This window comes from Anas acuta, chromosome 3, assembly GCF_963932015.1.
Source record: "Anas acuta chromosome 3, bAnaAcu1.1, whole genome shotgun sequence".
Taxonomy (NCBI): domain Eukaryota; kingdom Metazoa; phylum Chordata; class Aves; order Anseriformes; family Anatidae; genus Anas; species Anas acuta.
In genome coordinates this window covers 542736-556298 of record NC_088981.1, presented here as the reverse complement: position 1 = coordinate 556298, position 13563 = coordinate 542736, and the positions used below count along the sequence as shown (strand labels likewise).

Genomic DNA, 13563 nt, shown 5'->3' with positions numbered 1-13563 from the left:
GGAAGCTGTGGTGAACTGCCAGGAATGAGATGTTGGTATGGTTAGTGCAACGTTTCAAAATCATTAAAAAGAAGGTAGCCCATGAGTTCTAGTACGTAGCAGTGTGATAATGGATTATTTCCACAGGGACTAGCAGTTTGCCAGAGTAATCTATGCAGAATACAGCATTTTGGTCAATGAAAAAGGACAGAAAAAAAACACGATGGCTAGGAACAAGTTTAAAGTCATAATCTATCCTCTTTTTACACAAATTCCTTTAGTTTGACATAGAAGCAGCAGAAGAAACCATCACAGTCTGATGGGTTGTTTAAACTGCTGCCTGCTGCCTGCTCTGTGGTTGTGCAGCAGCAGTAAAGAGCAGCCAGCCCTTGTTCAGGTCATCTCATCACAACTAGAGTGCTTTAGCACGCTCAGAAGGCCCCCACAGCCTTCTTCGCACCCACACCTGCTGAGCAGAACAGTCTGTACACTCCCTCTGCTGCAGTCCTACACGTGTTGTCCTTACAGAAGTGTCAATCTTCCTTGGATGCACGCTTGTTCTCAGAACTCTTGGTTTCAGTCATCTGTTCTAGCTGGCAGACTGATCTGGCCAAGTAAAACCAGAGCAGAAGTCAAAGCAACAATGCAGGCGTTCGGGCATGCAAGTTGTTTCTTCACCCATCCCCTCTTCCAGGGCAGTGTTAAGGCGTGCTGGGAGGGTCAAGCCTTTCCGTGTGCCTGTGGCGTGACAGGAGTGGGCACTGGGCCTCACTCTGATGCGCTTTCTGTCGCTTTTGTTTGCAGGTGGGAGTCCTTAGTCTTGGTGCTGATGTATGCCATCTACATCGTTATTATGAAGTAAGTCAAATGCATCCCTGGCTTGTTTAGATTGGAAGGCTCCCAGCTCCAGTGCTTTTGCAGAGGCTGCAAAGGCAGCGTGCTGTAGTCAGGGCTTCTGTTGCATCGCTCAGCTTGCATGCCAGAAGGACCACCATCAGCAGGGGACAAAGCATCTTGTCCTGTCATGTATCTATTTGTCATGTATTCTGATGAGGCAGGGAGGGGCTGCTTATCCCCATAGTACAGCTCAAAGTATCAGACATCTACAGGTAGATGATGCTGTCTGGATCTCACCCTGTGTGAACTGACCAAGGCTAACTCAGTGAGCCTGTGGCAGAGCAGAGGCCTGAATCCATCCCTGACTCCCACCAAAACAACATCTTCATTCTTTGCTTTAGCACCCCTGCTCAGAAACAAACGTGTGGAAAATTCCACTGTGCTTTTTGGGGGGGCACAAAACCCCACAGTGATTCATTATTCCTTCCTTTGACACCCGCGACAAAACTGCAGCACAACCCACACTTATTTTCCAAGCATATGTCCTGTGTAGCTGCTTTCACCCAAGTTGATGCTAGGGAAGTTTGTTCTGTTGTTTGGTTCCCCTCCTCCTGCCTTGTTTTTAAAAGCCAGTGGAAAAGAAACCCAGATTGAAACTGGAACATTAAACAAAACCTACCAGCTGCCAAGCACGCCAGTGGTCTTGTCTCAACAAGTAAGAGTAGAGGCTTGTTTTGAAATTGTGAACAGGGTAAATATTATGAGAGCAATTCTAAGAACAGCAAAGCAGTCAGGCTGGATTAAAGGGAACAAAGTCAGAATTCATCTCACTTCTAGTAATTAGAAACTTCCTCGTTAATGTGGAGGGTAAGTTCAACCTTGCAACAATTTACTGGCCAGCACAGCAGGTAATTTTACTGTTAAATCTAGAATTGTTTTTTTGCTTGTTTGTTTTGTTTTGCTGTTGTGTTTTTTGTTTGTTTGTTTGTTGTTGTTCTTTGTTGTTGTTGTTGTTTTCCCAAAAGTGATGCTGTAGTTTGAACAGATGTTTCAGACGTGTCTGGAGACAGCTGGTGAAGTTGTCAGCCTGGTTAGGGACCCTGGCCAGGAGCTCACAGTGGCCCACCCTTGCCTTTGAGTATTGTGGGGAGATCCCTAGCTCATGTTTATGTCAGCACCTGGCTACTCAAAACATGATAAGAAACAGAGATTAAAAATAAATAAATAAATTTTCTAGTTGAGACCAGAATTTAGCAGGTTGTCTTGTGTTTCTCTAGTATGCCTCCACGGGTAAAATAGCACTCATATTCAGGAGTGACTGTGATTTATTTTTTTTAAAAAAAAAAAAAAGCACAATGATGTATAATCATTATTTGCTGTGGGAATATTGCCTACTTATAAAAAGGCATATTGTTAGAGATTGTGCCCACAAGGCTTTGAAATATGATAAATCGGAGAGGTTGCACTGCATTTAGTTCAGTTAGATTTGTGGCGTGTTATACCTAGATTTCCTTGAAACCAGGACCTGAGTGTAGGAAAGGCAGTGTCAAGAAATCCACATAGAAGCAGCAAAAAGGTACATCTAGAGTTTGTTTCATTTGTGCAGGTACAACTCTACCATACATCACTGTTTTGAAAGGAAGACGAAAAACGCTGCAAATATGGTGAATGGATTAGCAAACAATACAGAAATGGATGATAACAGCAACTGTGATGCTACAGTGGTGTTACTAAAGAAAGGTAACTGTTCCAGTAAGTCACCCCACTTGCTTGCATCGTTCAGAATGTTTACAAATTTGTCTGCTGGTCCTGTGGTGTGGGCTGGTCTTGCCTGATCAGCACTGAGATAGGCAGGGAGGTGGCCCTTTGTAAGCTCCACCAGATGGCCATGACTCTTGTGCCTGAGGGCAAACAGTGACCCCAGCCACTGCATCCTTGGCACAGCGGAGGCAGCTCAGGCCTTCTCAGGGTAATTGTTGCTGCTGGACAAGTACCTGGCTGAAAGCACCCCCTCAGCTTCGAGCCTGACTTGCACAGGAGCTTCTTATTTAGACTGTCCAGCCACACCAGTGCAAGTCCTCCTGTGGAGGTGGTTATTCTTGACTGAAGATGTTCATTCACATTTGGCATCATCAGTATATTTAGTTTCATTCCAAAGCAGCATAAACTGAACAGGAAATAAGGCCATATTTAAACTAGGGTGTGTGCCTCCTCAGGGAAGGAGGGAAATTTACGTTGGTCCAGATAACATGCTTTTTACTGTGCGTGGTATCTTGAATTTGCACAACTTTTCCGTATAAATGATCTATTAAGTGGATGATTTCACTTTGGCTGAAATCCTCTTCCATTTGAATTCAGCTGTGATCACATTAAAAGAAATATTTTATGTCCTCATCTTAAAAAGTCACCCACTCCTAGCTCAGGTGCGGTAGTTCTGTGTATGCATTGGTGTGAGCATGGGTTAAACTGCATGTACAGAAGATACGAAGTCATATTTCGTCTTTGCAACAGGCAACAAGCATGTGCAGTAACTGCCTGGCATTTTTCTGCACCTATTCTCAGGAATAACAGCTGCCCCTGCCCCGTGTCACTGGTTTCACTTGAGAAGGAGCTGTTTTCTTGTCTAAAGCAGTCCTGGTCTCTGAGTGCAGATGAGCTGCCCTTTTTGTTGTGCTGGACTCAAAAAAACACTAACAAAAACAGCTGTTTTCCCATGAACAGTGAATGAAAAATATAGTCCATATACAGTATGCATGAAATGTAGATGCTTTTTCTTGCTGACCTGAAACCCTTTGGCGAGTCTACCAGATGCCAGCTATCATGTTACTGCCCTGTTGCTAGTGGAGGGAAGGTTTTTGTGAGTGTGGTGCACTGTGGTTTGGGGAAGTTGCTCTTACTAGAATGGCAGTCTACTGTAGCCTTCGGGTCTCAACAGCGAAACTGCACTGTACCAGTAGAGCTAGGTTGATAAAACAGAAGCATAAACTCGGGTTTACCCAGTGACCTCAGGATTACACACAAATGAGGCATTTCTGATTGTGGGATTTGGTTTAAATCTTACCAGAGTGTTTCTTTGCAAGACACTGCTCAGCTGCTGGTAAATTTTTGTTTTGAACATTTGCATTTACTCAAACTGGCTGAGGAAGGAAGACCAAAGTATTGCTTCATTTTCTTGTGGATTGTTCCTGTGTTTACTTGGCAGCAGGCCACCAGGCTCAGATAGGTGGTGTGTGTGCACAGCACACAGCCATCTGAGTGTGCTGTGCACACCAGCAGTAGTGAGGGGTCACAAACAGCCCTGATTTCAGCAGGCCAGAGTGTTGAGGGTTTCCACCAGTACTGTTTGCTTTCTGAGCTCCTAATTTTCTGAACAGAGGACAAAAAAAATCAAGTTGAAAGGATTCTGTACCACATAGGACATGCCAGTTTGATAAAGTCATTAAGAAGAGCTATCTGGCTATTTTGATTTTTATGAATATAGGTGGCCCCACATGTCTATTACCATCCATGAAAACCTCCTCAGAAAAAGAAAGTGGCCCTAAGGCTGAGGAGATACTCTGCTCTAAGACTAACAGGGATGGTGATAAGCAATCACCATCCAAGTGACCAATCACCAAGTGTTTGACACCATCAAACACCTGCCAGTGCTGAGCACAGTTGTGCAGGGAAGATCTTAGGTTTCCCTACTGCTGAGTCCCAGTCCTGGCCCAGGATTTACAACCCAAGTAGTCTGGGCCTGTCACACAGAGGTGGCAGATGCTGGTGCTGTGCCCCAGCTGGAGCGCATCTGCTCTTTGCTCTCATGCTGTGGGTTGCACCCCACGGACTGGCATCTGTGTTTGCTGCCAGATTTGATGGCAGCTTCCAGAAATGAACTGCAAGCTGGGATGCAGGAACCTGCTTTTGTTTACACTGGTACTCTGCAAGAACACAGTGACAGTTTTCTCACCCAGTGTGCCGTCAGTGGTGGATGAGGCCAATATCCTTGCACATGTGCAGTTTTTAATAGTGGAATTAATGCAGCACCACCCCGACCTCAATGGTGTGGAAGCAACAATCCACTTAACAGAAGCCTATGATGAACTGTGCAGAGTAGATTTACTTTTCTGATAACATCATGTGTGGCGGTACCATGTTGATGATTTATTTATAAAACCTGCCATGTAAAGACAGAAATTAAAATTAGAGGAGGCAGTAGCTGAAGAAATGGTTCTCAGGAAGGAGCTCTGGAACCCGCAGATTTATTCTGCCAAGAGCCACATAGGGTGGAGAGAGAGGCTGGTGGTGAACAAAGGCCTCAGCTTCTCTTCATTTCTTGGCTGCAGGGAATTTCCACCGTAAAGCCTCAGTGATCATGGTGGATGAGCTGCTGTCTGCTTACCCACACCAGCTTTCATTTTCTGAGGCTGGGCTCCGGATCATGATAACCAGCCACTTTCCCCCCAAAACACGTCTTTCCATGGCTAGCCGCATGCTAATCAATGAGGTATGTCTGTTATCTTTTTTTCCCCCTCTTTCTCATTCTGATTTTTCCCTTTCCTGTGACACTGTTCAGGTCAAAATGGACCTCAGTAGTTTTCTGGATCCCTGATAGCATTTTTCCAGATTTCATCCTTCTGAGAATGATTAAATCATCCTTTGATATCTGTACACGTGGGGATTCTAGGAAAGTTAATGTGGTTGTTATGTGGTTATGCTACCTGTAGCTGTTGCTCACTGCAGATGCCCCCAGCATTGATCTGATGTTAGCATCATTTACACTTATTTTATAACATAGTACTACACTGAATCTGACCCTGGTCTTGTTTTATGCCTGTAGTCAATTCTACATCTACTGCTCATTCTCTTCTTAAAGTTGTATCTGTGTGAGATTTGTCTTCAAGCATCCATTGCATTATGCATGATCAAAATTCATCCCTTTTAAAACCATTTGTTTAAAAAACTCTGCACATCTCTCTCTGTTTCTCTCTTTAAATAAATACATTTTTCTCTTTAAATAAATAAAAAAATTAATTAATTAAAAAGAATCTGTCTTTGAGCAAGATTTTTTTCCTGCATTTACAGAGACAAAGACTGATAAACAGCAGGACTTACACCAATGGTGAATCAGAAGTAGCAATCAAAATACCGATCAAACATGTGGTAGAGAATGGAACAGGCCCAAGCAACTCAGCTGAGCGGAGCATGAACAGCACACGGCGAGAGGAGGACACGGCTGAGGCTGGCACTGAAACAGAAAATGAGAATGAGGATAATGAGAACAACGAAAATGATGAGGAAGAGGATGAAGATGATGACAATGATGACCATGAAGGGCCATACACACCTTTTGACCTACCCAGTAAGAAGCTCATGCATTTGTGTTGTTCCAGAAAACAAAACTCGGTTTGACTGTGCCAGAAAACATTACAGGTGCATGTTGGGGTAGAAGTGTCTCTGTGACAGCTCCCGTCAGCCTTTACCTTGCAGTTTAGTTCCTGGTCACAGGTAACAGATGAATTGGAAAATAGCAGGAAGTTCTCTGGATGCAGACCGCTGGGCTCAGGTGCACCTTGGCCGCAGCTTATGTGTTGGCCCTGCAGCTGTCCAGTGCTGCTGCTGCAGTCAGTGGGGAGAGGCAGCAATTTCGGCCAGGGGGTTTCTGCCCCAAAATCCAGGTCACTCTCTGGAGAGGACTACCTCTCCCCGTTGGCTGCAGAGGAAGCCAAGGATGGTGGGGCCACTGGCAAGCTGCCTGAAAACAGGTCAGATGCATCTCAGCCTAGGCTTTATCTTTGCTGGGAAATAAGGTGTGCTCCTATGTCAGTGGTACTACTATGGTAGTAACTATTCAGAATTTCCCTTGTTGCAAGTTGGGTCCATTGTCTCTCACTATTTCCTTGTACACTCGTAAGAAGGGCCTGGCTCCATCTTTTCTGTACCTTCCTGTTTAGCAGTTGAAGATGGATCATATCTCTTTCTAGAACTTGGTTCTTACGTGGCACCTGCAGGAACAGAAACAGAAAGTGTTAACAGTTTTGTTCTCACTCACTGCTTATCACACTCACTGGATTTCAAGGGCATGCACTGCATACTCCTTCCTTGTGCCCTTCTTTACCTTCCTATCTCCCGCCTTTGATCTCATGCTGTGGTCTTCTAAACATGAAATGTCATTATCTGTTCAATTAGACCTTGGGCTGAGGCAGCTCTGGCTTCTTGTTTGTTACAATTAACTAAAACAGGCTGGAATCATGATTCTTTCACATTTTTGTTTTACAGCTGGCAAAACAGAAGTCTTGAAGTGGCTCTTCACATGGCCATTGAGTTTTGTCCTGTATTTCACAGTGCCCAACTGTAACAAACCCCACTTGGAAAAATGGTTCATGGTTACTTTTGCTTCTTCTACCCTCTGGATTGCAGCTTTCTCGTACATGATGGTGTGGATGGTATGTAGCCACTAAAGCAGAAAGCACAGCCTGAGAAGGCGACAAAATTGATTTTTGTCAGTTGAGAGAAATTAGGTGGTCTATACTCTTCAGAAGAATTAGACAATGGTAGGGCACTGGCATCAGGAAAGTAAGGGAAGCCTGGATTTGGCTGCTGCTCTTGTGATGGAGTGCACAACTCATGATCTGTCTCAGTGTGGGACCTGAGGAGCATGGAGGTACCTCACTAAAGCAGTGGCCACAGCTTTCCCACTGGGAGGAGGGAGACAATAAAACTTTTCCTCTACCTTCACGATTTGTTCTTGTACTAGGTGCAAGAATGAATGCTGGGGTTTTCCCTAGGAACTACTCAAACCAGTTACAGAAGAGAGTGTATTTGGTTTTGTTTTCAATAACCCATGCTACCCTGGACAGTAAATAGAAAGTTACATATTTTCTTCTGCTTTTCATCTGTGAGGATGAGATGTTTTTCAAGAAAAAGCTATCCCCCCTTTCCATAGGTGAAATACCAGAACCCACAGGGTCTCTGTTCTGCTTCTCATGCTTTATGGTTCACATTTCTTGAAGTATGCTGTAGAGAATTCAGAAGGGCAAGCATTATCCCTGATTAAGCTTTTCTCTTTCTGCTGTGCAATTAAACATGGCTAATAGAAAATGTGGTATCATTAAACAAAAGCATCCGAAATTTTAAAATCTATATCAGATCAAAGAGTGCTAATCAATCATAGACTCTATTGCAAAGGAACAAAGGAAATTAAAGGTATCTCCTCTCTGCCAATAGGAATTGTTTGCAGTGGCTTGGTTTTTTTTTGTATATACCTTTTCATAATGTAATGAATGTTGGGGTTGTTTTGGTATCGTCTTAGCTATTATTTCTATGTAATAATGTCAATGAGCTCCAGACAATATCAGGAGACTGTTACACAGGGTAGTGACCACCATATAGCCTCTTCTCCAGGTTAGCATTAGGAACATTGTGGATGAAAGGTGTAAAGCACCTAGTCACCTAATCAAAGAGAGTATGTAGTAGGTCAGTGCTATCCTCTGCTAGATGATGAATATACAAAAAACAACAAAAAAAAACTGTCATTGCTTCTCTTTAGAGAAAGTGTCAGTTTGCACTGAGCAATAAACATTGTCTCACAGCATCTTGCAGAATTAGGCCAAGCTGGCGTCTGATTTTAAGCTTTGTAGACCACCTGACAGTTTAATTCTCCTTAGGTGACAATCATTGGCTACACACTGGGAATTCCAGATGTGATAATGGGCATCACTTTCTTGGCAGCTGGAACCAGTGTGCCGGACTGCATGGCAAGCCTTATCGTAGCAAGGCAAGGTATGTTCGTCACAGAGATGTCAGGCTACTGTTGAATTGTTTCTGTGTGTCCTTGTCCTCTTTAGGTAGCAAAGGTGTATCCTGGATGTGAAAACTTTCATAGCCCTTTCCCTTAGGCTGAACTTTAAAACAAGCTCAAAGGCGGAAAAGAATTTTGTTGCTATTGCAAAGCAGCTAACAGATTCTTAATGACTGTGTGGAACAAGTTTTGGCACCGTTGCCAACTTCCAAAGCTTCCCAAAAAAGCAGGGATGTGTTGTTGGTGTTGTTATTGTTTTATAAGATTTAAATACGTTTGTTGTAGAATTGTGTAGAAGATGGCATAAGGGTCTTTCTGAGACTTCTGATTTTTGGTTGTTTCCATTCTTGCAGGTATGGGGGATATGGCTGTATCCAACTCCATTGGAAGCAATGTTTTTGATATTTTAATTGGCCTAGGTCTCCCATGGGCTTTGCAGACCTTAGCAGTGAATTATGGATCATACGTAAGTCCTACATTTGTTTGCATTACTTTTATTTATTTATACACATATCTGTTTTCTATCAAAGGCTTTTATATAGACTGACTAGATCTATCAAAAAACAAAAACAAAACAGAACAAAAAAAAAAACGCAATCCACACCACATTCTGTGGATTGGTTTTGAAGAAACAAGTAGTTTTGCTTTGTTTTGATTTGGGGGTAATGGCAATTACTTGTGAATATACATTCCATATCTCTTGGAGGACAGGTATTTCCATTTCTTCCTTAAAGGCAGCAGTCTGTGCTGAAATAAGCTAGCTCACTAGAGCATATGGTGTTTTTATGCACTTGAATATATTCCAAATAAGGAGAATGATACTGTTTTAATAAGATAGGGTAAATACATAGGTGGGATGTAAAGGATGAAGGAAGCCTCTAGGGCTTTTAGTAAGAAAAATGCTAGTGTTCCTAAGCCATTAACACACTGAAAGATGAAGGAAGCTGTTAAATAACTGGGCTATTTCAGAGCCTGACCATCATCAGGAAACACTGCAGAGCTTTTCTGTATGAGAAAATATACCCAACACCAGTGAAACCTCCTGGTAGTTCCCAAATAATAAATCAGACAATCGCTATACACTAGGCTGTTGGAAGCTCCCTTCTGAGAGAGAAGAGCAAGAGATGCCATGAAATTCCAGAGGGAAGCTGCTGTTTTTATTGCTGTTAATCTGGACCACTCTCATGTAGCAGTGTGGGAGAGATTCTTCTTTACTATAACTGAGTGATTGCAAAGTTAAGAATGTAGAATCACAGAATTGTTGGGGTTGACGGATACCTCTGGAAATTATCTAGTCCCCAAACCTCTGCTCAAAGAGTGGCCAGCTAGAACAGGACACTTAGGACCATGTCCATTTGTGTCTTTAATACCTCCAAGGTTAGAGAATCCAATGCCTCTCTCAGCAGCCTGTTCCAGTGCTTAACCACCTTCCATACCTTCATGGTTTAAAAAAAAAAAAAAAAAAAGAAAAAAATAGATTTTAATGATTTCTTGTATTTTTCTTGTATTTTAAATTGTATGCATTTCCTATTGTCCTTGAATAGACAAAACTCAGAATAGTCTGGTTGCACCTTTTTTATACTCTTCCATCAGGTTTTTATACACACTGGTAAGATGCCTCTGAGTCTTCTCCAGGCTGAACAGTCCTTGCTCTCTCATTCTTTCTTTGTGCATCAGATGCTACAGTCCCTTAAATCATCCTTGCAACCCTTCACTAGACGCTCTCCAGTAAGTCCTTATCTTCCTTGTACTTGGGAGCTGAGAACTGGATCCAGCACAGCAAATGTGTCTCACTAATGTTGAGAAGAAAGGAAAGATCTCCTCCCTACCTGCTGGCAGCACTTCTAATGCAGCCCAGAACCCTGTTGGTGCTCCTTGCCACAAGGGTCCATCATGGACTTGAACTTGGTGTCTACGGTCTTACTCTGCCAAGCTGCTTTCCAGCTGGTTGGCCCCAGTGCATACTGGTGTATGGGGTTGTTCCTTCCCACGTGCAGGACTTTTCATTTCCCTTTGTTGACATTTGTGAGGTTTCTGCCAGCCCACTTTCCCAGCCTGTTCAGGTACCTCGGAATGGCAACACAACCTTCTGGTGCATCAGCCACTCCTCCCAGTTTTGTATTAGCTGTAAACTTGCTGAGGGTGCCCTTTGCCCCATCGTCCATGTCATTAATGAAGATGTGGTGCTGACCCTTGGGGTATACCACTAGGCTCTGGCTTCCAGCAGAACATTATGCTGCTGAACACAACCCTTTGAGCACAGAAGTTCACCTATTTATCAGTCCACTCCACCATCCATTTATTTAGTCTGTTCTTCTGTTTGTCTGTGAGAATCTATGAGAGGCAGTGTCAAAAGCCTCAAGTCAACACAAACACCATCTGTTATTCTCCCCTCGTCCAAGTCTACCTCAACCATCTTGCCATAAAAGGCTATCAGTCTGGGTAAATATGATTTTCCCTTCATAAATCTGTCTACTCACAGTCACCTTCTCGTCCTTCATATGTTTAGAAATGTTTCCCAGAATTATTTGCTCCCTCCCCTTCTCAGGGATCAAGGTCTGGCTGACTAGCATCTAGTTCCTTGGATCTCCCCCTTTCTCTTCTTGACTATAGGAATGACAAAAGGAAGCAATGCTTTAGGAATAAAATACTTTCCTCTAACAAGTAACTTACCTACTTATCCACAGCTCATCTATACTTGTTACATTTTTTTTTTCCTTGAAAAGAATGAAATCAAGTGACTGGACAGAAGCAGCCAGCTTTCATGGGGGCACAACAATGTCGCTACTGTTTTGCTCACCCAAAATGTTCATTGTACACTGTGATCACATGGTTAGAAAAAAAAGAGCCTTGGAAATAGCCCCACAATTACCAAAGAGTGTTCTCTTGGTTTTCACTTACAGTTTTTATATCTCTCCAAATCCTTGAAAAAGTAGACTTCAAAACAAAACAGCACCCCCTCACACACACCCATACACAGTAATTATTGAGTTGCCACAAAAAGCTAGAATTCAGTCAGGTTTGGTATAGCCTGGTGCCAGCATTAAGAGCTGCAAGGTGTTGTTTATTATTCAGGGAGCCACCTTGCTGATGTGCCCACACTGAGGTTGATAGGGGCAGCACACAGATTGCTTGTGCATCCTAAGCTTCTCAGGGGCAAGCCTTGGGCTGCTTGCATGGGCAAGGGCTGCTCAACAGGTTCACGGAGATCGCAAGGCTCAGGCCAGCTGGATGTGACTGTGCAAGTCTGAAGCACTGGGTGATCTCAGCAAATAATCACAATTTAATACTGCTCGTTTGTTATTTGGAAGGATCCCAAATTTGTCTGTAGCATCGCTTCCAAAAGAGGAATTCCTCAAAGCCATCATGATTCTCCTGTCTTGTACTCTTGTATACAGAGTGAAACAGATTGCTAAAGGGAAAAAAAATAAAAAAATCCTTTCTTCTCCAGAATGTTTAATTCAAGAGAACTGTGGTGAAGTCAAAGTTAAGCTTTTGCTGAAAGTAAAGAGTAAATGCATTTTATAGACAAGCTGTTAAGACAGTAATACCTTTTGTGTAAGTCATAAAAAGGTAGACTGCATCATTTCAAAGTTAAGCTCTAAAGCAGAGGAGCCTCCTTTAACCTTATTTTTCTAAAAGTCTACACACTCAGGGCTTTCTTGAACATCATACTCTGTAAAATCTCAATGTATCTCTTGTTTCAGGCTGCCTGATTCAGAATCCCTTGTGGCCAAATTGTGTTCCCTGTTATGCTGACATAAAACCAGAACTCTGTTACCACATGTTACTGTGCTGAAAGGGAGAGCAGGATCTGTTCCCTTTTTCTTTCCCTTTGTCTGCGTGCTGTGGTGTGCACATGCACATCACAGTGTAGTGTCGTGTTTGTGCACATCCTGACCTTTCTCAGCCACATGCGGCAAAGTGGCTTCACACCATAACCAGACAAGCAGCTGCTCAGAACCAGGAAGAGATTTACGGGATCTCATTCTGAACATGGAGAGCGGTCTCATTGCTAATGGTGCTTGCAGCTGCTGTAGCACCCTTTGTTCAAACAGCTTGTGTTTGAGCCTTCCTTATGCTGCCCAAGGGCAGGTGGGGGTTTCAGAGCCCATTGTACAGATGGTGCATTTTGATTTGAGGCAAGCAGAGAGCTTTAGATGAGGTGCAGCCTGCAAGCTTGTAGCTGGTTGTGGCACATCGGTATGTTGAAAGCATTGTTCTGCAAAGGCCCAGTCACTGCCTAGTTGTGCCGTATACCTCGCAGCTGTGACAAGAAGCCCCATGCAGAATCAGGACTTACTGTTTTGAGTGCAGGACTTACTGTTTTAAGTGCTCCAAGAGATTGTGGCTGGGGGGGGGGAAATACAGATTGTGATCTAATAGAAAAGATAGGAAAAGTGCCAGAGGCGACCTATTAAAGAGAGATTAATGGACTTGCTGGAGGTCACACAACAGTGTGTGAACTGTGTGAACAGCAGTGTGTGAAGTGGCAGAACTGCAAATAGACTGTGAATCCCCAGAGACACAACCTGGTGCTAGGTTGCTAAATTGCAATCATTTTAAATGCCTGTCCCAGTACTGACTGCTCCTTTCCCCAGACTGTTGTTATCGTGTGTTTCAGTGTATTATTCATTCTATTCTTCCTTTAGTATAAGAAGAAAGGAATGGACAACCTTCTTTTGTTTTTAAGGCTCCATCAGGAAGTATCTGATGACTGTTTTAGAGAACTAAGTTCCCTTTCTTCTGTTTTCCTACTTGAAATGAAACATTTTATGGGTAGCCCATGAGTGGAGACTGCAGAGCAGTCAGCCCCAGTCTGAACAGAGGGGCTGCCCTATGTTACGCCATGTGGGAAGCCAGCACACAGGGCAGCATTTTGCAAAATCAATGTCTCAAAACAGACAGACAATGGTCTCTGATGTCATTCTCCCTGCCTCCCCTGTGTGCATCAGTTACCAGGAACC

General features: G+C 43.3%; 1 protein-coding gene across 7 annotated transcripts in view; it reads left to right on the top strand.

Annotated features, from left to right (window-relative positions):
• Positions 1-13563, top strand: part of SLC24A3 (solute carrier family 24 member 3) — a 205225-nt gene that overhangs the window by 159691 nt on the left and 31971 nt on the right. For 6 of the 7 annotated variants that reach the window (XR_011094270.1, XR_011094269.1, XR_011094271.1 and 3 more), the window contains exons 9-15: positions 784-837; positions 2423-2568; positions 5142-5302; positions 5881-6157; positions 7075-7241; positions 8463-8577; positions 8950-9062. Coding sequence is in view for 3 of the 7 variants with exons in the window: in XM_068675147.1 (XP_068531248.1) it covers positions 784-837; positions 2423-2568; positions 5142-5302; positions 5881-6157; positions 7075-7241; positions 8463-8577; positions 8950-9062 (1033 nt within the window). In the remaining 4 variants the exon portion in view is untranslated. The remainder of the gene's footprint in view (positions 1-783; positions 838-2422; positions 2569-5141; positions 5303-5880; positions 6158-7074; positions 7242-8462; positions 8578-8949; positions 9063-13563) is intronic. The other variant, XM_068675146.1, reaches the window with a different exon arrangement.